Below are 22,689 nucleotides of genomic sequence, written 5' to 3' on the forward strand. Positions count from 1 at the left end.
CTAACTACTCTGGATGTGGAGACCTCTGTTCTCCTGTATCACCCTACCCTTTACTACAGCTAAGTACTCTGGATGTGGAGACCTCTGTTCTCCTGTATCACCCTACCCTTTACTACAGCTAACTACTCTGGATGTGGAGACCTCTGTTCTCCTGTATCACCCTACCCTTTACTACAGCTAACTACTCTGGATGTGGAGACCTCTGTTCTCCTGTATCACCCTGCCCTTTACTACCGCTAACTACTCTGGATGTGGAGACCTCTGTTCTCCTGTATCACCCTACCCTTTACTACAGCTAACTACTCTGGATGTGGAGACCTCTGTTCTCCTGTATCACCCTACCCTTTACTACAGCTAACTACTCTGGATGTGGAGACCTCTGTTCTCCTGTATCACCCTACCCTTTACTACAGCTAACTACTCTGGATGTGGAGACCTCTGTTCTCCTGTATCACCCTGCCCTTTACTCCAGCTAACTACTCTGGATGTGGAGACCTCTGTTCTCCTGTATCACCCTACCCTTTACTACAGCTAACTACTCTGGATGTGGAGACCTCTGTTCTCCTGTATCACCCTGCCCTTTACTACAGCTAACTACTCTGGATGTGGAGACCTCTGTTCTCCTGTATCACCCTACCCTTTACTACAGCTAACTACTCTGGATGTGGAGACCTCTGTTCTCCTGTATCACCCTACCCTTTACTACAGCTAACTACTCTGGATGTGGAGACCTCTGTTCTCCTGTATCACCCTACCCTTTACTACAGCTAACTACTCTGGATGTGGAGACCTCTGTTCTCCTGTATCACCCTACCCTTTACTACAGCTAACTACTCTGGATGTGGAGACCTCTGTTCTCCTGTATCACCCTACCCTTTACTACAGCTAACTACTCTGGATGTTTATGCTACTCTACAACTGCCGTAGTGACTCACACAGGGTGAGGACAACACAGACAAAGCATTTCCTGTCTCTACTGTCACTCTTTAGTGTTTATGTCATCTCCCCATGGGCAGATGCTGCGTGTTGACTGAAAGAATCTGCCAGGATTGAATGGGAGGAGTGAGATCCGAGCAGCATTAGTTCCGGTTTTGTGGGTTTTAGTCATTGGTTATTTGGACGTATCAGGATTGGGGAAAGGCGGTGTTTAAACTGCTCTAACACGAGTGCTTTGAGTGCTGAGAGTTTCGTTTTGTGAGGGCGGAGACGTTGTTTTTGCCGGAACTCTCAATGTCTAGCGCGTATGAACCCAGACGTTAATCACACAGCTGACCAAATGACATGAGATTTTCCTCTGGGTTAACAGAGATTAGTGTTTATGGGACATGGATAGGAGTCCTACAGGATGGGACATAAGTAACTTGTTTAGTCCCAAATGGCACCCTATTCCCTAAATAAGTGGGGTAGCACACATTTCAGTAGGTTGTTTGGAGTGTGTGTGTGTGTTAGTGATGCTGTTTGTTCACCCGCACACAATTGCTTATAACCCATCAGAAACCATATGTGATAGTGAAGGTCTGAGGCCCTCAACCCGACCCGCTTCTCTTCTGTTATTACTTTATGAGAGAGAGAAAGAAAGAGAGAGAAAGAGAGAGAGAGAAAGAAAGAGAGAAAGAATGCAAGTGTTTGGACATCTGTATACTTTGACAGCCTTGTGGGAAATGCATTCTTTGACAAACTGCTCAAACACTGTGTTCATATTATAATGTCCCCTCTCTCACCCCCAGGCAGTGTACTGGGAACCAGGCCCTGAAACACTGTGTTCATATTATAATGTCCCCTCTCTCACCCCCAGGCAGTGTACTGGGAACCAGGCCCTGAAACACTGTGTTCATATTATAATGTCCCCTCTCTCACCCCCAGGCAGTGTACTGGGAACCAGGCCCTGAAACACTGTGTTCATATTATAATGTCCCCTCTCTCACCCCCAGGCAGTGTACTGGGAACCAGGCCCTGAAACACTGTGTTCATATTATAATGTCCCCTCTCTCACCCCCAGGCAGTGTACTGGGAACCAGGCCCTGAAACACTGTGTTCATATTATAATGTCCCCTCTCTCACCACCAGGCAGTGTATTGGGAACCAGGCCCTGAAACACTGTGTTAGTGTTATAATGTCCCCTCTCTCACCACCAGGCAGTGTACTGGGAAGCAGTGTGTTACAGTGTCACTGTCAGCAACAAGTACTAATGATACGACTAAGACTAATGACTTATTACCAAGAGTTCTCTCCCATTTCTTGTGTACTGCTAGATCCCAGCGAAGTTTGTCTTGACTTTTTGGTTATGCACTAACTAAGGCCTGGAGTTCTTCCCCTGACTACGTGGCCCGACCAGTAATAACTCAAGGCCCCAGTTACTGCAACTCAGGAAAAACTACTGGCCCTAGTAAAAACATCACCGATGTATGCTGTTACTGTATACTTCAGAGGATGACAACAAGATACCATACACCTGTTGTTGTAGTATGTCTGTAATAATATAATACCCAGAAATGTCATCGTAAGACTAATAGAAATACATTGACTGGGGGAGGAGGTGACGTCAGGTTCTGTTCCTTCTATTCTATCCAGCTGTGATGCGCTGAGCCAAAGTAGTGCACTACATAGGGAATAGGGTGCCATTTCAGACACACACACTACAGCCACATGAACAAGGAAGGGGGTGAAGTCAGGTTGGTTTCTATTTTATCCAGCTGTGACCCAGTCAGGGAGTCAATATGTGTGTTTCCCCATCCAGATCTAATATCTATCCAGCTGTGACCCAGTCAGGGAGTCAATGTGTGTGTTTCCTCGTCCAGATCTGATATGAAATCCGTCAACATCCAGCATGATCAGATGGCTATCAGAAGGAAGTCTCTGTTAGCGGACTAATGAAAAGAGGATGAGAGAAGACTGAGAATGGAGCAGATGGAGGGACTGGGCTGTTGTAGCCTTCAGGGGGTGAGACTGAGACAAGTGGACAACTTGCTTCTCCACCAGACGGGGACTAGGGTTTCTCCAGGAAAACACTGCCATCTGCCGGCAATGATAGAGCTCTACAACGAAAGTCTCAGTGAGTGGAACTGCTCTCAGCCAAGGCTCGCTTTCTGTTACTGGCTGCAACAAGGCATTCTGGAAACACAGGTGGTTCCCATTCACAAACAGACGGGGGGAAGAGGGGGAAGAGGGGAGAGAGAGGGGGGGGGAAGAGGGTCGAGAGAGAGGGGGGGGGGGGGAAGAGGGCCGAGAGAGAGGGGGGGGGAAGAGGGTCGAGAGAGGGGGGGGGGGGGGAAGAGGGTCGAGAGAGAGGGGTGGGAAGAGGGTCGAGAGAGAGGGGTGGGAAGAGGGTCGAGAGAGAGGGGTGGGAAGAGGGTCGAGAGAGAGGGGTGGGAAGAGGGTCGAGAGAGAGGGGTGGGAAGAGGGTCGAGAGAGAGGGGTGGGAAGAGGGTCGAGAGAGAGGGGTGGGAAGAGGGTCGAGAGAGAGGGGGGGAAGAGGGTCGAGAGAGAGGGGGGGAAGAGGGTCGAGAGAGAGGGGGGGAAGAGGGTCGAGAGAGAGGGGGAAGAGGGTCGAGAGAGAGGGGGGAAGAGGGTCGAGAGAAAGAGGGGGAAGAGGGTCGAGAGAGAGGGGGAAGAGGGTCTAGAGAGAGGGGGAAGAGGGTCGAGAGAGAGGGGGAAGAGGAGCGAGAGAGAGGGTCGAGAGAGGGGTGGGAAGAGGGTCGAGAGAGAGGGGTGGGAAGAGGGTCGAGAGAGAGGGGGAAGAGGGTCGAGAGAGAGGGGGGGAAGAGGGTCGAGAGAGAGGGGGGGAAGAGGGTCGAGAGAGAGGGGGAAGAGGGTCGAGAGAGAGGGGGGGAAGAGGGTCGAGAGAGAGGGGGGGAAGAGGGTCGAGAGAGAGGGGGGGAAGAGGGTCGAGAGAGAGGGGGAAGAGGGTCGAGAGAGGGGGAAGAGGAGAGAGAGAGAGGGGGAAGAGGAGAGAGAGAGAGGGGGAAGAGGAGAGCGAGAGAGGGGGAAGAGGAGAGCGAGAGAGAGGGTCGAGAGAGGGGTGGGAAGAGGGTCGAGAGAGAGAGGGGTGGGAAGAGGTTCGAGAGAGAGGGGTGGGAAGAGGGTCGAGAGAGAGGGGGAAGAGGGTCGAGAGAGAGGGGGGGAAGAGGGTCGAGAGAGAGGGGGGGAAGAGGGTCGAGAGAGAGGGGGAAGAGGGTCGAGAGAGAGGGGGAAGAGGGTCGAGAGAGGGGGAAGAGGGTCGAGAGAGAGGGGGAAGAGGAGAGAGAGAGGGGGAAGAGGAGAGAGAGAGGGGGAAGAGGAGAGGGGGAAGAGGAGAGAGAGAGAGAGAGAGGGGCGAGAGAGAGGCGAGAGAGGGAGAGGAAGAGGGGAGAGAGAGAGGGAGAGGAAGAGGAGAGAGAGAGAGAGAGGGGGGAAGAGGGGAGCGAGAGAGGGGGAGGGGGGAGAGAGAGAGAGAGGGAGAGAGAGAGAGAGGGAAGAGGGGAGCGAGAGAGGGGAAGAGGGGAGCGAGAGAGGGGAAGAGGGGAGCGAGAGAGGGGGGGAGGGGGGAGAGAGAGACAGGGAGAGAGAGAGAGAGAGAGGGAAGAGGGGAGCGAGAGAGGGGAAGAGGGGAGCGAGAGAGGGGGGGAGGGGGGAGAGAGAGAGGGGGGAGGGGAGAGAGATAGAGGGGAGAGAGAGAGAGGGGGGAGGGGAGAGAGATAGAGGGGAGAGAGAGAAAGAGATAGAGGGGAGAGAGAGAAAGAGAGAGAGGGAGAGAGAGAAAGAGAGAGAGGGAGAGAGAGAGAGGGGGGAGAGAGGGAGAGAGAGGGGGGAGAGAGGGAGAGAGATAGAGGGGGGGAAGAGGGGGGAAAGAGGGAGAGAGATAGAGGGGGGAAGAGGAGGGAGAGATAGAGGGGGGGGAGAGGGGGGAAGAGGGAGAGAGATAGAGAGGGGGAAGAGGGGGGAGAGAGGGAGAGAGATAGAGGGGGGAAGAGGGGGGGAGAGGGAGAGAGATAGAGGGGGGGAAGAGGGGGGAGAGAGGGAGAGAGATAGAGGGGGGAGAGGGAGAGAGATAGAGGGGGGAGAGAGGGAGAGAGGCCAAGCCAAAGCCTTTAGTGCTTCATCTCTAAAGGACTAATATCTTTTTTGTTGGTATGTCTGGGCAACTAGCTCAGAGCACAAACCACAGTTGCTGGAATCTCTGCTTCTAATGAGTCACGCTAAATGGGATTTTCAAAGTTGCTCTGTTTCTCATTTGAGGACAATCATCGCACAAAACCAAGTTAGGCCAGACAACTAAGATAGCCCATTGAGAGTTAGGTCAAAGGTCATGTTGCCCTTCTTTAGGCTGGCCGCAGGGCACATTTAGTCCCTGGCAGATGGGTGACAGTTAAAGGTTAAAGGCTAGGCTTGGTAGTTTGAACATGTGTGTGGTTAGAAAGAGTTGGACTTCCATCCTGCTGGCTAGCATGACCACACAGTGATATAACCTATGACTATAGACCTACCAGTACCACATATTAGAAGTGTGCCAATTTTCATGCTTCTAAATGAAAATGAAACATTTTCAAACATGTATCTACTGGACAATAGGGACCTACCAGAGATACAGGAGACGTCCTCTCCAGTCCACTCTCCGCTGGGTAGACAGGTGCGTTCTGGTGATCCATACAGAACAGACCCACTGTTACAGGTGAAGCTCACTGTCGAACCCTCTAGGTAGCGTGTACCTATCTTCTCACCGTACCTCGGAGAGGCCAGCCACCCACAGGACACCACTAAGGAATATAAGGATGTTATCTACTAATAAAACTATTGATTACGTTGATAAATCAATCATCTGTATATGTCAAACCACTCAAAACAGCTTCTTAATATATACGGGATCATTTTCTTCAACAGTGTTTCCCAGCTCCGATCCTCCAGTACCCCCAACATAATAGATTTCTGTTGTGACCTGGGACAAAAACACCTGATTCAACTTGTCAACGGCTTGATGATTAGTTGACAACTCCAGGCCCGGAGTCGGGAAACACTGATCTGGAATATAAAGCCTATGTACAAAGTCATGCCACAGAACCATACTATCCACTGTGGTGACGTACAGGGCTGTGGCAACACTCTAAACATCTTGAGAAGCTACTGGAACTTACTCAGCACTTTGCTTTGGCAAAACTGTGTTGTAACTGGCATTAGTCAACACACATATACAGTAAAGGTCTGCTTACACATAGTATTCAACAAGTAGGTTTAACAATCAAGAACATAAAAGGTCATGTTCACCTCACTGTCGTCTAAGGTCTTGGAGTTAATGAGTAGACTAACTCCATAAACGTCCATTTCACAACTCCTGTCAATGACAGAGAGGTGACTCCTGTATACATACCAGACTCCAGGTCCTGCACGAGTGTCTGGTGACTTCTGAAGGACAGGAGCGTGGCGTTACCCACAGCCAGACTACGGGTGCTCAGGGTGTCGTACTTGCAGAACTGGGCCCCATCACCTATATAAAAGATTGTGTTAAAAATGTGACAATTGCATTTAGTTAAATGTTATCGTACGTTTGACTGTTGTTGAATGTCATATCATAAAAAGTACGGTAACATCCCACATGTCAACACATAGGACTTGGGGCAGCAGTAGTACTTCATAAAGACAACAGGCCTGTATGATATGTTTTAAAGAAAGAGCTCCCGTGGACTGTGTGGTCCAACAGTTAGTACCGGGGTCCCCGTCACCTGGTGACTCCTGTGGCGGGCCGGGAGTAATGCACGCTGAACAGGTCACCAGGTGTACGGTGTTTTCCTCCGACACATTGGTGCGGCTGGCTTCCGGGTTAAGCGGGCATTGTGTCAAGAAGCAGCGCGGCTTGGCTGGGCCGTGTTTCGGAGGACGCACGGCCCTCCACCTTCGCCTCTCCCAAGTCCTTATGGGAGTTGCAGTGGCGAGACAAGACTGGAAATACCCATTAGATACCACGAAATTGAGGAGAAAAAATTAAATAACAACTCTCTGTGGAAAGGTTTTTACATGGAACCCAAAAGGGTTCTTCAAAGGGTTCTCCTATGGGGACAGCCGAAGAACCATTTTAGTTTCTAGATAGCACCTTTTTTTCCCTCAGAGTGCAGTGTCGGTATGGGTTTGAATCCAACCCATTTGTTCTTACCGTTAAAGTCTCCTCTTCACGGTCCTATATCATTAAAATACATAAACACTCCTAAAATATATATTCAGAGAAATAGAGAGCCCCCTCACCGAAACACATCTTCAGCATGTCCCCCACCAGAGGGTCAGCTGGGTCTTCGGACACAGAGAAGGCCGGGACGAAGGCTGGGTCGTGTTTCACGTAGTAGTACGTGTCCAACAGGTACTTACTGTCGTACGTGAACAGAGACGTCTGGTTGGAGGTTTTCCCTGTGGAGAAGACAACACAACATCCCTTGTGTCCATATTCACATAGAGTGCTGATACAGGATCAGTTTTGACTTGAAGGTTATACTGATTAAGACAAGAGGGACGTGGGCCCATATTTATCAAGTGTCTCATTGTAGGAGTTCTGATCTAGGATCAGGTCCCTCCTGTCCATGTAATCCAATTCATTATGATCTAAAAGGCCAAACTGATCCTAGATGAGGACTCCTACTCTAAGACTCTTTGTGAATACTGGCCCAGAACATTTATTTTACCAGGTTACATGATTAAGAACACATTAACAGCAACGACCTGGGGGGGGGATAGTTACAGGGGAGAGAAGAAGAAATGAATGAGCCAATTGGAAGACGATTAAGTGGCCATGACGATACAGTACGTGGGCCAGTTTGGAAATTCACCTCGTGTTTACTTGGTTACAACTACAGAGGAGTTTGTTTTGAACAACATCGTACACAGGTGCAGGGTCACGTACTCTCATTCATTCACTAACATAGTCACGTACTCTCATTCATTCACTAACATAACATAACATAACTACAGTACGTCGGTGACACTATCATTGTTTAAAACTAACTGAAATATTATCAGAATCATGTTGGGTTGTTTTTCTAGCTTTATATTTCCTTACAACCGGTTAAACTGATATGATTGGAACTTTAGCGCAGAATTTGTAAACAAAGAAAATTGCATTCTGTTTTATTGCATTTTCTCCCCGGTCCCTAAACGTCTTCGCGCTGCCAAATAAGCAGACAGAGAAAACTTGACCGATGCGAACTAGATTGAAGGACTAATTCTATCGATGCATGTTATTATTCTGGTGAGCAAGAGTTTATTTAGTCTTCTAGGGCAACATACAGTATAATGACAGAAGAGAAGCTGCATGGTGTCTAATTGTAGACAAGTAGACAAACAAACAGCCTACCAAAATGTTGGAAATTATAAGCAGAAACATATGTAAATAAATAAGTCAATAAATTAAAAAATTGTTCAGCAGTCTCTGACTGTAGCCCACAGCGCATTTTATATATTAGCAGTTTGGGTCGGCTGCGGGCCTCAGATTTTCACTTCATCACATACATTGTCAGGCAGTTGCGGATGGGTGAACAAACAGCTGACCCACGCACCTCTATCGCAGGAGTAAAATGAAAGCCATCAATCCAGCAAGATTTAAGTGACAACAAGTGGATGTGGTACACCTGGAACACAGGAAATAAACGGCTGAAAACAAAGACAGATCCTCCGGTGGGCGGGGCATGAACGTTTCTAATAAAACGGCATCTAAAAAGGCCAAAGACGCACAGTGATCCTATATTATACTGTATATAAGATATCATTATATATTATTAGAACACAGATGTCTCACTGTTATCAGGAACTCTGAAACAAGAGAAGTGCATCTGAGCAGCTGAGAGAGGGAGGAAAAATCTGTTCATTACTCCTTATCTCTGTGGGTTGTGTGGAATGTTATCGTGGTGTGTGACTGTGGCTCAGGCTGGACAGGCCAGGACACCACTGGTCTCCTGCCATTAGGTCTGCTCTCTGGTCTGCTCTCTGGTCTGACACCATGGCTCGGCCAAGATCTCTCTCTCCATTTACGTCTCAAATGGCACCCTATTCCCTACATAGTGCACTACTTTTACCAATAACCCTGTAAGGCTCTAGACAAAAGTAGTGCACTATATAGGGAATAGGGTACCACTTGGGACTCACACCTGTCATCTATTAAAACCCTTTGGACGCCCTTTAACTCTAAACAGGTGGTTGGCTGGCTGGGTTGAGGGAGGGAGGGAGGGGTGAGTGCACAGTACACACACTCTTCTCTTTCTTGGGAATATCTCAGTCAAAGAGAGTGAAAGGTCAAATTAAAAGGTCAAATTAAGGAATTGTGGTTTACAATTCCAGATGTACCATAAGGTTAAGTGCAGTGTTTTTTGTTTTTCTCAGTATGGTACGTATGAAACACACACACAAAGATAAAACTTGTTCTATTCCTTCTCCTAACACTGCATATGTTTCATAGTTTGTTTTTGTTGTTGTGGGGGTGGTTAACATCTGTAAATCTGTTTAGTACATCTAGCCCCTCAGCCCCTGGTGTCACAAGACCAGGTGATTCAAGGACGTACAGCTCCGAAGGTGAAGACAGACAGAAAGAACATTGTTTATTTGTTCCAGATGTAGCATCTGTTTTTCAGTGAATTTACATGTTACCTTCATGTCACCTGTGCAATGAAGGAGGAAGCAAGGAGCCTTCGATTACTGAGAAGCACAAGGATCCAAAATGACGAAACTTTTATAGTGCCGAGCGATTAGTGCTTTTTGAGGTCGGTTCGGTTTCGGTTCGATTACGAAGAAATAAATTATTTATTTATTTTATTTTGATAATTAGATTTTTGAACATTTTAAATGCATTACTTGGGCTGAATTCTGTAACACATAAAACAATTAACAAAAGTCCCATGAATGTAGTGTTAACCCATTACTGCTTATCACTTATTAACTTTCATTTATTCACATTATTTTAATAAAATATTTCAGTTGTTGTCTATATTAAGTTTGTTATTTGATGAATATTATTTCATTTAAAGTAATCATCTCTGCTGCCTATGCTGCCTGCCAAAATCACTACTTTAGTAGTTCTTCACAGTAAATAAGGCATACTTTTATGATTGCTGAATACCAACTATCAATCACATAGATCATGTATTTTCATGTACATACAGAAAGCAGTTGCTTCGCGAGGTATCTCTCGATCGCGTGTCTTCTGTCTCTTCTCTACTCTGTGTCTGCCGGTGGTCATTGTAGTTATTTACCTCATTTTCTGCGCTAACCTATATCAAATATTGGCCTATTCGAAACTACAACTCCCTACTACATTGTACACGTTGGTTTTACTTATTTAAAAAATGAAAAATAACCAACATTTCAGATATTCACTCAACAAAATGTATCAACATTTTGGGATCCTAAGATGCACTTTATGTATCAATGAAGACAGAGGCCCAGGCACTCACAGCTAGCTCCGAAGGTGAAGATTTCCTCAGGACTGGTGTTGTCAGGGGAGACGACATCTCCCAGGCTGGTCAGGAGGTCATCTAAGGGGTCAGAGTTCATCTGTCCTAGTAGGCCCTGGGTGAGGTTGGTGTAGTCTGGGGGGAGCAGCACAGTGAGGGCCATGGCGCCCCCCTCTCGCCCCCGTACCTCCATCCCCACGCCAGAGGAGAACATGACGGTCACGTTCTGGGGTGTTGGGGAGTACAGGAACACACCTGGAGGGAGGAGAAACGCAGATGAGCATCTTCAGAAGGAGAGGCTGAATCCTAACTTGAGATACAAGCACATAACATCACTCAATGTGGGAGATTTGTGTAGAAGTTTAAGGCTATGTCCTCATTCCTCAAGTAAAGATCTGTTTCCAAATGAACTTGATATATTTTTGTTGAGATGTAATCTTGGCACCCACTGGTCAGTAAGACGAGACTAGTTGAGATGTAATCTTGGCACCCACTGGTCAGTAAGACGAGACTAGTTGAGATGTAATCTTGGCACCCACTGGTCAGTAAGACGAGACTAGTTGAGATGTAATCTTGGCACCCACTGGTCAGTAACACGAGACTAGTTGAGATGTAATCTTGGCACCCACTGGTCAGTAACACGAGACTAGTTGAGATGTAATCTTGGCACCCACTGGTCAGTAAGACGAGACTAGTTGAGATGTAATCTTGGCACCCACTGGTCAGTAAGACGAGACTAGTTGAGATGTAATCTTGGCACCCACTGGTCAGTAAGACGAGACTAGTTGAGATGTAATCTTGGCACCCACTGGTCAGTAAGACGAGACTAGTTGAGATGTAATCTTGGCACCCACTGGTCAGTAAGACGAGACTAGTTGAGATGTAATCTTGGCACCCACTGGTCAGTAAGACGAGACTAGTTGAGATGTAATCTTGGCACCCACTGGTCTGTAACACGAGACTAGTTGAGATGTAATCTTGGCACCCACTGGTCAGTAACACGAGACTAGTTGAGATGTAATCTTGGCACCCACTGGTCAGTAAGACGAGACTAGTTGAGATGTAATCTTGGCACCCACTGGTCAGTAAAACGAGACTAGTTGAGATGTAATCTTGGCACCCACTGGTCAGTAAGACGAGACTAGTTGAGATGTAATCTTGGCACCCACTGGTCAGTAACACGAGACTAGTTGAGATGTAATCTTGGCACCCACTGGTCAGTAAGACGAGACTAGTTGAGATGTAATCTTGGCACCCACTGGTCAGTAACACGAGACTAGTTGAGATGTAATCTTGGCACCCACTGGTCAGTAAGACGAGACTAGTTGAGATGTAATCTTGGCACCCACTGGTCAGTAAGACGAGACTAGTTGAGATGTAATCTTGGCACCCACTGGTCAGTAAAACGAGACTAGTTGAGATGTAATCTTGGCACCCACTGGTCAGTAAGACGAGACTAGTTGAGATGTAATCTTGGCACCCACTGGTCAGTAAGACGAGACTAGTTGAGATGTAATCTTGGCACCCACTGGTCAGTAAGACGAGACTAGTTGAGATGTAATCTTGGCACCCACTGGTCAGTAAGACGAGACTAGTTGAGATGTAATCTTGGCACCCACTGGTCAGTAAGACGAGACTAGTTGAGATGTAATCTTGGCACCCACTGGTCTGTAACACGAGACTAGTTGAGATGTAATCTTGGCACCCACTGGTCAGTAACACAAGACTAGTTGAGATGTAATCTTGGCACCCACTGGTCAGTAAGACGAGACTAGTTGAGATGTAATCTTGGCACCCACTGGTCAGTAAAACGAGACTAGTTGAGATGTAATCTTGGCACCCACTGGTCAGTAAGACGAGACTAGTTGAGATGTAATCTTGGCACCCACTGGTCAGTAAGACGAGACTAGTTGAGATGTAATCTTGGCACCCACTGGTCAGTAAGACGAGACTAGTTGAGATGTAATCTTGGCACCCACTGGTCAGTAACACGAGACTAGTTGAGATGTAATCTTGGCACCCACTGGTCAGTAACACGAGACTAGTTGAGATGTAATCTTGGCACCCACTGGTCTGTAACACGAGACTAGTTGAGATGTAATCTTGGCACCCACTGGTCAGTAAGACGAGACTAGTTGAGATGTAATCTTGGCACCCACTGGTCAGTAAAACGAGACTAGTTGAGATGTAATCTTGGCACCCACTGGTCAGTAAGACGAGACTAGTTGAGATGTAATCTTGGCACCCACTGGTCAGTAAGACGAGACTAGTTGAGATGTAATCTTGGCACCCACTGGTCAGTAAGACGAGACTAGTTGAGATGTAATCTTGGCACCCACTGGTCAGTAACACGAGACTAGTTGAGATGTAATCTTGGCACCCACTGGTCAGTAACACGAGACTAGTTGAGATGTAATCTTGGCACCCACTGGTCTGTAACACGAGACTAGTTGAGATGTAATCTTGGCACCCACTGGTCAGTAAGACGAGACTAGTTGAGATGTAATCTTGGCACCCACTGGTCAGTAAGACGAGACTAGTTGAGATGCACTTTAATTCATATCTTAAAGAATATAAGCACAGCACACAAACAAGATTATACTGACGCCTGATATTCTCTCTTACCATGTAGGTCCATCCATGACTGCTCTGTGAAGGAGAGGACCTGCTGGTTCCTCAACACCTCCAGCTGGTTCTGCTGCTCTGCCTGGCGCACCTCTATGACATCAGAGCTCCTCTCCCTCATAGCCACCGCCGATAGCCTGGTAGCCTTGGATAATGTACCTGAGGGATTATACAAATAACATCCTCTCAGGTAAAACCTATATAGGTTAAGATAGCTAAAGGGAGAAGCATGAATAGCAGATTCTCAAAAAAATGATTGGCTATAAGATGGGCTATTCAACTGGCGGCCGACGGGCCAGATCCGGCCCGTATATTAATTTAGACTGGACCTTTGATCAATTCTCAACATTAATAGAAGATCAGCAAGGCCAAAATCCAACGTTCAGTGCCAAAATGACAATAACTACAGTGGTTGTCTATAGTGTAGTTTTATGTGTGGTTTCTAGTGCCTATGTAGCGTTTGACTGCTACAAAAAATATTATGACCCCATTCCTGAAAGCTATGACTCTCAGGAACCGCTGCTTGCCTTCCGTCTCCCTCTCTGATGCTCACAAGGACTCGTTAGAAGGGAGCGCGACAATAAAAAAACACACCTAATGACTGACTGGTATTTGGCAATACCTGATTTGACATATCTTGGTCATATTTACTGAGATACTTAGTTTTCAGATGATTTAAAATGACCTAATTACTTATAAGAAGCTTTTAATAGATCAAAAATGGTGAGCGAGAGTTGCGCCTTTTCAATGATGAGATAATTTTTGGTTGCACTTCAACTCACGTTGGTTTTAGCAACTTAATTTTAGGAAAAGTGTTTAATTGGATGGATGGATAGATGGATAGATGGATAGATAGGATTATTCTTCAGAACAACTGTATATTCTATGTGGGAAATGTTTTTAGGTCTGGCCCAGTAAAATAATTTAGTTGAATAGCCCTGGGTTGAGGTATCAGTGACAACTTGACACTTGTTTGAATGCTTCATTGAATTTACTGTAGGCCTAAAGTGTGGACACACTTTAACATAAGCTACTGTAGAGGATTCAATTTCATACGCATAGCATAACCTCAAATGTACACTGAGTGGACAAAACATCCGGAACACGTGATCTTTCCATGACAGACTGTCCAGGGGAATCCAGGGGAAAGCTATGATCTCTTATTGATGTCACTTATTAAATCCACTTCAATCAGTGTAGATGATGCCTTTGAACGGGGTATGGTAGTAGGTGCCAGGCGCACCGGTTTGTGTCAAGAACTGCAACGCCTCTGGGTTTTTCACGCTGAACAGTTTCCTGTGTGAAGAATGGTCCACCACCCAAAGGACATCCAGCCAGCTTGACACAACTGTGGGAAGCATTGGAGTCAACATGGACCAGTATCTTTGTGGAACGCTTTCAACACCTTGTAGAGTCCATGACCCGACAAATTTTAGGCTCTGAGGGCAAAAGGGGAGCAACTCAATAATAGGAAGGTGTTCTTAATGTTGTGTACATTCAGTGTATAATATAATCTTAAATTGAAAGCTCTTGGCAACATCAACCCGTGTCCAGATGTTCTAGTATTAGCTGAACACCACTGACATCTGAAAAGATAAACAACGTGGTCGACTCCAACTTATAGAAAGTTACATCAGGTGCTGGATCCTCGTATATAATCCACAGAACAGAAACGGCAGCACGCCGGTACATAAACTGACATTGACATATTTTTATTGCCTCACAAACGTTTTCGGTATGAGGCCTACCGCTGACATCTGGCCATCTCCACTGATCTGGCTTCAGATCGGTTTCCTAAAGTAATGGGTACGGAGGAGCTCCTAACCACCATAACAGCTGTTCTAGAGTCAGATTGACCCGGAGAGATTGACAGGGAGAGAACAAGAGAAAACTAGAGGAAATAACATGTCTTTTTACAGCTCCAAAATGTTTTCAGTCCCACAAGTATCTCAAGACCAGACCGCTTCGCTCAGTTGTTGTGTAAAAGAGTGCGCATGTGCGTGTGAAGCTGAGTTGCGATGATGCGTCTTGGGGAAGAATAGCAATCAAGCGTTCTCAAAAGGGGACAATAAAATGTGTTAAGAAGTTAAAAAGTATTCATTTGATACAATCAAACCATCTTAACTATTACAGATTTTTTTCTCTTTCGAGACAAGCCTGAATCCCTGAGCAGCCAAACAAACAGAAGTTGAGACAGAGACAGCGAGAGAGAGGCAGAGACAGAGAGGCAGAGGCTGAGACAGTGAGAGAGAGGGTTAGAGACAGAGGGGTAGAGAGAGAGAGGCAGAGAGAGGCAAAGACAGACCGGAGGAGACAGAGGGGTAGAGACAGAAAGACAGAGCAGTAGAGGCAGAGAGAGAGAGTGGTAGAGGCAGAGAGCTAGAGACAGAGCTAGAGAGACCGAAAGAGACAGAGAGCTAGAGAGAGAGAGAGCTAGAGAGACAGCCTAGAGAGAAAGAGAGCTAGAGAGACAGCCTAGAGAGAAAGAGAGCTAGAGAGACAGCCTAGAGAGAAAGAGAGCTAGAGAGACAGCCTAGAGAGAAAGCGAGAGAGAGCTAGAGAGACAGCCTAGAGAGAAAGAGAGAGAGAGCTAGAGAGACAGCCTAGAGAGAAAGAGAGCTAGAGAGACAGCCTAGAGAGAAAGAGAGCTAGAGAGACAGCCTAGAGAGAAAGAGAGCTAGAGAGACAGCCTAGAGAGAAAGAAAGAGAAAGAGAGCTAGAGAGACAGCCTAGAGAGAAAGAGAGAGAGAGACAGCCTAGAGAGAAAGAGAGAGAGAGAGAGCGCAAGAGAGACAGCCTAGAGAGAAAGAGAGAGAGAGAGAGCTAGAGAGACAGCCTAGAGAGAAAGAGAGAGAGAGAGCTAGAGAGACAGCCTAGAGAGAAAGAGAGAGAGAGAGAGAGCTAGAGAGACAGCCTAGAGAGAAAGAGAGCTAGAGAGACAGCCTAGAGAGAAAGAGAGCTAGAGAGACAGCCTAGAGAGAAAGAGAGAGAGAGAGAGAGCTAGAGAGACAACCTAGAGAAAGAGAGCTAGAGAGACAGCCTAGAGAGAAAGAGAGACAGAGAGACAGAGAGAGAGAGAGAGAGAGAGCTAGAGAGACAGCCTAGAGAGAGAGAGAGAGCTAGAGAGACAGCCTAGAGAGAGGAAGTACACTACAAACAGACAGGCTCGTTTCCAGTGGAGAGCAAACTCACCGTTCTCTAGTTTCACCTGCTCTGTCCGGCCCTGAACACTGAGCCCTCTGTCTGGCGAGAGAACCAGGTAATACTCTCCTTTCCCATTGAAGGTGTACCTTACATCATCAAACGTTAGAAAATGTGGGTCCCCTAGGACTGCACCTAGGAGGTGGAGCATGAGGGAAAAAATAGGAGAAGAATCATTACAGGGAGAAATAGCAGATTAGTACTTGTATATGTTGAAGAGACAACACAGCATAACAAGAGAAGAGAGACTTAGGGAGAGACCAGACTGCGATAAGTACTCAGTATACATGGTTCTGTAACAACCAGACAGCATTCTATTCTACTGTAAACACCCATGAGTTCCTCACCAGCTGTAGGTGGTGTGTAGTGTCTACAGCCGCTGGAGGGTCTGTGTGTGAAGTACACCTGGCAGTGGTCAGACCACAGACAGCAGTAGTAGAATGTCAGGACATCGTACATCCAGTGGGAAAGGCTGGGGATCCGAGGGGGGTCTCTGTAGGGAGGGGAGCCCCAGTCGTGGGCCCGATCTGGGGTGCTGCCTCCAATCGAGTCCCCGGTCAGAACCTGGGCCCCCGTGCTGTCATAGCAACACTGCTGTCCTGCTCTGTACACAGGGCTGGGGGATGGGAGAAATTGGCTGTTATTGATACAGTTGGTGTTTTCTACTGTTTGTTTGGTATACAAATTGTTGACTTAGGAAAGACCTGTACATGTTTTTTTATGACAAAATATAACTTGATGTCAGTGGGTGTCAAATCATTACTTCTTCTGAATTCTCCCAAACTTAAGAGATGAGGTGGTCGTGTCGCCTACCTTGCCTGTATGGCTCGGACACAGTGCACAGAACCAGGGTGGTAGGTACACACACTCCCCTTCTCCATGTCACAGCCGTAGTCAGTCTGAAACACCAGAGACATTCACTTTTAAAGTGCTGTAATGATACAGTACCAGAGCCTCTAAAATCTAGCCTGAAGGTGGTCTTTGTTTGAGGGGTTATTGGTCCTCAAAGAACAAGGAATTCATACATGGAACCTGCCGGTGTCTGCACGGGCCTGGGCCAGGGTACAGGGACAGTCCACCACCTCCTCCAGGAAGTTAGGGAGACTCTTCTCCAGGACATCCCAGGCCAGGCACCTGTCCAGGGCCCAGGCTGCTGAGTCCTGCCTAAAGGCCTCCTCCAAGTGCCAGGCCAGGGCATGGGCCCCACTCCACACAGCCCTGATGTTTCTGGACAGGTTCAGAGGCATAGTTAGTATGTTTAAAGGGATAGTACACTATCTGGACAGGTTCAGAGGCATAGGTAGTATGTTTAAAGGGATAGTACACTACCTGGACAGGTTCAGAGGCATAGGTAGTATGTTTAAAGGGATAGTACACTATCTGGACAGGTTCAGAGGCATAGGTAGTATGTTTAAAGGGATAGTACACTAAAGCAGCGGTATTCTCTTATTTTCTATGGTTGAACATCTTTATAATGACGTCAGGTTCATCAACTCTTAATATTGAACAAATTGCACTCATTGGAGATTATTACAGTCATTGAATTATCCGACAGAGGCTTTGAAACAGCACCTGTGAAGTGGCTACCAGTGTAGCAAATGCCATTGGCTGTTGGTTAGCTGACTAAACTCAACTCCATGGTGAAGGAGGTTTCTGATCAACTCCACCAACGACAGAGTGGAGCAGAGACCAGGCTTTGTGGAATTCATCAGCTTCGACTACATCGATTCGCCCAGGGTAAATACTTCAACAAAATGTACATTATGAAACGTTTACCATGTACCTATGTTTGTCCTCTCTAGCTGCGTGCCAGTAGTGCACATTTTTTCTCTACCCCTGCTTTAACTCATCAAGGATTATGGGATAATTAGTTAAATCAGGTGCGCTTGCTCTGGCTCTGGGCAAAAAAAAAGATGCTATCCTCTGCAAGTACTCTTCCGTGTGCAGCACAGCACAGCACATGTTCCATACCTGGCCCCATCGGAGTAGATACTGGAGCTCACTCTGACACTCCCCACCTCCCAGTCAGAGTAGGGCTTCTCGGAGGACTTGGGGGTGAAGCTGAAACTGCCGCTGTTGGCTAGGCCTTTACCGAGAGAGTACAAGTAGGTCCATTCTGCCCTCAGGGGGGGCAACTCTTCCTCCCATGTAGTATCAGTAGTAGAGGTATTGACCTCTCTGTACCCCCATAGTTCTATGTTGACTCTGTCCGTGTCTCCAATCAGAGAAGGGTTCCATGTCATCCTCAGTGTTCCAGCTGTGTTGGGGGTGCCGTAGTATTGCCACTGTGTTGAATTCACCAGTGTCACTTTAAATGCAGCGTCCATTTTACTTGGGTGGACTGATAGAAAAAGAAGAATAGAGAAAGTGTGAGAAAAAGCAGAATAGAGAAGGTGTGAGAAAAAGCAGAATAGAGAAGGTGTGAGAAAAAAGCAGAATAGAGAAGGTGTGAGAAAAAGCAGAATAGAGAAGGTGTGAGAAAAAGCAGAATAGAGAAGGTGTGAGAAAAAGAAGAATAGAGAAAGTGTGAGAAAAAGCAGAATAGAGAAGGTGTGAGAAAAAGCAGAATAGAGAAGGTGTGAGAAAAAAGCAGAATAGAGAAGGTGTGAGAAAAAGCAGAATAGAGAAGGTGTGAGAAAAAGCAGAATAGAGAAGGTGTGAGAAAAAAGCAGAATAGAGAAGGTGTGAGAAAAAAGCAGAATAGAGAAGGTGTGAGAAAAAGCAGAATAGAGAAGGTGTGAGAAAAAAGCAGAATAGAGAAGGTGTGAGAAAAAGCAGAATAGAGAAGGTGTGAGAAAAGGCAGAATAGAGAAGGTGTGAGAAAAAGCAGAATAGAGAAGGTGTGAGAAAAAGCAGAATAGAGAAGGTGTGAGAAAAAGCAGAATAGAGAAGGTGTGAGAAAAAGCAGAATAGAGAAGGTGTGAGAAAAAGCAGAATAGAGAAAGTGTGAGAAAAAGCAGAATAGAGAAGGTGTGAGAAAAAGCAGAATAGAGAAGGTGTGAAAAAAAGCAGAATAGAGAAGGTGTGAGAAAAAGCAGAATAGAGAAGGTGTGAGAAAAAGCAGAATAGAGAAGGTGTGAAAAAAAGCAGAATAGAGAAGGTGTGAGAAAAAGCAGAATAGAGAAGGTGTGAGAAAAAGCAGAATAGAGGTGTGAAAAAAAGCAGAATAGAGAAGGTGTGAGAAAAAGCAGAATAGAGAAGGTGTGAGAAAATTCTTAAATTGCAACTCTGTGAGAGGAAATGATATTATGTTGCAACTCTGTAGCTGCAATAAAAATATGAATCTTTGGAAACGTTGAAAACTTAACACAACTTGCACATGGGAGTAGCAGATAATGTGAAATAACATAGTTTCAAAGCGCTGGAGTTATTTACATCTTATCTTATCCTGTCTTTAATCTTATCCTGATAAGTGCAATGAACTTTGGTTTACTGTGTACATTTCATCCTCAATACGGAGTCCATCTTTTTAGACAGCATTACTAAACATTAACGAGAGTTATAAAAATAAAACAAAACCTGTGTATACCTTTACCATAACTGAAGTGTTGTCAAACTGCAACTCTTACCTGACAGGTATTCTCCAGAACTGTTGAAGTTCCGTCCATCTGTAGAGACAGCAAAGGGAAGCCAGCCACTCTGGAACAGTAAGGGGGAGACACAGTAACCTTTGCCTTCTCCGTCTGTGTAGCCCACTGTCTCTATCTCACCCCTGAACCTGCAACACAACATGGTTACTGTTGGGATTCATCCCTGGACCTGCAACACAACATGGTTACTGTTGGGATTCATCCCTGGACCTGCAACACAACATGGTTACTGTTGGGATTCATCCCTGGACCTGCAACACAACATGGTTACTGTTGGGATTCATCCCTGGACCTGCAACACAACATGGTTCCTGTTAGGATTCATCCCTGGACCTGCAACATAACATGGTTACTGTTGGGATTCATCCCTGGACCTGCAACACAACATGGTTACTGTTGGGATTCATCCCTGGACCTGCAACACAACATGGTTACTGTTGGGATTCATCCCTGGACCTGCAACACAACATGGTTACTGTTGGGATTCATCCCTGGACCTGCAACACAACATGGTTACTGTTGGGATTCATCCCTGGACCTGCAACACAACATGGTTCCTGTTAGGATTCATCCCTGGACCTGCAACACAACATGGTTACTGTTGGGATTCATCCCTGGACCTGCAACACAACATGGTTACTGTTGGGATTCATCCCTGGACCTGCAACACAACATGGTTACTGTTGGGATTCATCCCTGGACCTGCAACACAACATGGTTACTGTTGGGATTCATCCCTGGACCTGCAACACAACATGGTTACTGTTGGGATTCATCCCTGGACCTGCAACACAACATGGTTCCTGTTAGGATTCATCCCTGAACCTGCAACACAACAACATGGTCACTGTTGGGATTCATCCCTGAACCTGCAACACAACATGGTTACTGTTGGGATTCATCCCTGAACCTGCAACACAACAACATGGTCACTGTTGGGATTCATCCCTGAACCTGCAACACAACATGGTTACTGTTGGGATTCATCCCTGAACCTGCAACACAACATGGTTACTGTTGGGATTCATCCCTGAACCTGCAACACAACATGGTTACTGTTGGGATTCATCCCTGAACCTGCAACACAACAACATGGTCACTGTTGGGATTCATCCATGAACCTGCAACACGGTCACTGTTGGGATTCATCCCTGAACCTGCAACACAACATGGTCACTGTTGGGATTCATCCCTGAACCTGCAACACAACAACATGGTCACTGTTGGGATTCATCCCTGAACCTGCAACACAACATGGTTACTGTTGGGATTCATCCCTGAACCTGCAACACAACATGGTCACTGTTGGGATTCATCCCTGGACCTGCAACACAACATGGTCACTGTTGGGATTCATCCCTGAACCTGCAACACAACAACATGGTCACTGTTGGGATTCAACAACATAACAACACATATAGAGCTACAGTAAGGAAGGATGAGGTTGCCCCTGGTAGAAACTGATTTACAGTAAGGAAGGATGAGGTTGCCCCTGGTAGAAACTGATTTACAGTAAGGAAAGATGAGGTTGCCCCTGGTAAAAACTGATTTACAGTAAGGAAGGATGAGGTTGCCCCTGGTAGAAACTGATTTACAGTAAGGAAAGATGAGGTTGCCCCTGGTAGAAACTGATTTACAGTAAGGAAGGATGAGGTTGCCCCTGGTAGAAACTGATTTACAGTAAGGAAAGATGAGGTTGCCCCTGGTAGAAACTGATTTACAGTAAGGAAGGATGAGGTTGCCCCTGGTAGAAACTGATTGACAGTAAGGAAGGATGAGGTTGCCCCTGGTAGAAACTGATTTACAGTAAGGTCAGTTTTCACTTCATCCTAATGGTTAAAGTTAGGAGTTGGAGAAGATAAGCTGTTTACAGACTAAACTAATTGGTATCTTTCAATATATTGATGTTATAGGGTCCAACCACAGAGCTGAGTTAAAGATTTAAGAGCCCAGGGTTAACCCATGATATATCTCAAACATGTCCATGTGTTACAAAGATTACTACAGCAAGACGCTACATAGATGTTTACCTCCCACAATTATCTCAAGACCAGACCGCTTTGTTGTTGTGTAAGTGTGTGTGTAAGTGTGTGTGTGTGTGTGTGTGTGTGTGTGTGTGACCCACACCTACCTGCAGGTGAGCTGCTCTTGCTTGCTTGGATAGAAGGTGGCATTGAGGATAGAGAAGACACTTCCACCCATCATAGTTCCTGAGTAAGGGGAGATCTGGAGACAGTACTGTCTGTAGTCTCCACAGCAGGTCAGAAGGGACACACATGTAGCATGACATGAACACGTCCCCCATGTTTCACCACACTGTCCATCACATGATTGACCTGAAGAAAGATACATCTTATCTTACTCAAATATAACTATTTTGTTTTAACAGATTTTTTTTTTTCACATACAAAACTATGGTAACAATTACAGTAGTTGGTATCGTAATCGTATTAATCTTGGTTAACCCAGAACTAAAATTTTGCGCAATTTGGTCAGCTGTGTGAGTTCTTATAAGCAAAAAAACAATAAAAGGACACTCTAAAATGTGCAGTTTTGACACACAACAATGCCACAGATGTCTCAAGTTGAGGGAGCGTGCAATTGGATTGTCCCCCAGAGCTGTTGCCAGAGAATTTAATGTTAATTTCTCCGCCTTCAAAGTCAGTTTAGAGAATTCGGCAGTACGTCTAACCTACCTCACAACCGCAGACAACGTGTATGGCGTCGTGTGGGCGAGCGTTTTGCTGATGTCAACGTTATGAACACAGTGCCCCATGGTGGCGGTGGGGTTATGGTATGGGTAGGCATAAGCTACGGACAACGAACACAATTGCATTTTATCGATGGCAATTTTAAATATTGTGACCAAATCCTGA

General features: G+C 46.2%; 1 protein-coding gene across 2 annotated transcripts in view; it reads right to left on the reverse strand.

Moving 5' to 3' along the window:
* The window catches only part of LOC110536391 (sushi domain-containing protein 2), a 42,526-nt gene that overhangs the window by 18,403 nt on the left and 1,434 nt on the right, over positions 1-22,689 (reverse strand). For both annotated transcript variants that reach the window (XM_036936356.1, XM_036936355.1), the window contains exons 2-13: positions 21,945-22,149; positions 19,793-19,941; positions 18,195-18,564; positions 17,249-17,450; positions 17,037-17,122; positions 16,571-16,839; positions 16,215-16,358; positions 13,023-13,181; positions 10,398-10,652; positions 7,210-7,368; positions 6,341-6,457; positions 5,556-5,732 (exon numbers count right to left, since the gene is read on the reverse strand). In XM_036936356.1, coding sequence (XP_036792251.1) covers positions 5,556-5,732; positions 6,341-6,457; positions 7,210-7,368; positions 10,398-10,652; positions 13,023-13,181; positions 16,215-16,358; positions 16,571-16,839; positions 17,037-17,122; positions 17,249-17,450; positions 18,195-18,564; positions 19,793-19,941; positions 21,945-22,149 — 2,292 coding nt within the window. The remainder of the gene's footprint in view (positions 1-5,555; positions 5,733-6,340; positions 6,458-7,209; positions 7,369-10,397; positions 10,653-13,022; positions 13,182-16,214; positions 16,359-16,570; positions 16,840-17,036; positions 17,123-17,248; positions 17,451-18,194; positions 18,565-19,792; positions 19,942-21,944; positions 22,150-22,689) is intronic.

The sequence above is a fragment of the Oncorhynchus mykiss genome, chromosome 11 (genome assembly GCF_013265735.2).
Source record: "Oncorhynchus mykiss isolate Arlee chromosome 11, USDA_OmykA_1.1, whole genome shotgun sequence".
NCBI classification, from domain to species: Eukaryota; Metazoa; Chordata; class Actinopteri; order Salmoniformes; family Salmonidae; genus Oncorhynchus; species Oncorhynchus mykiss.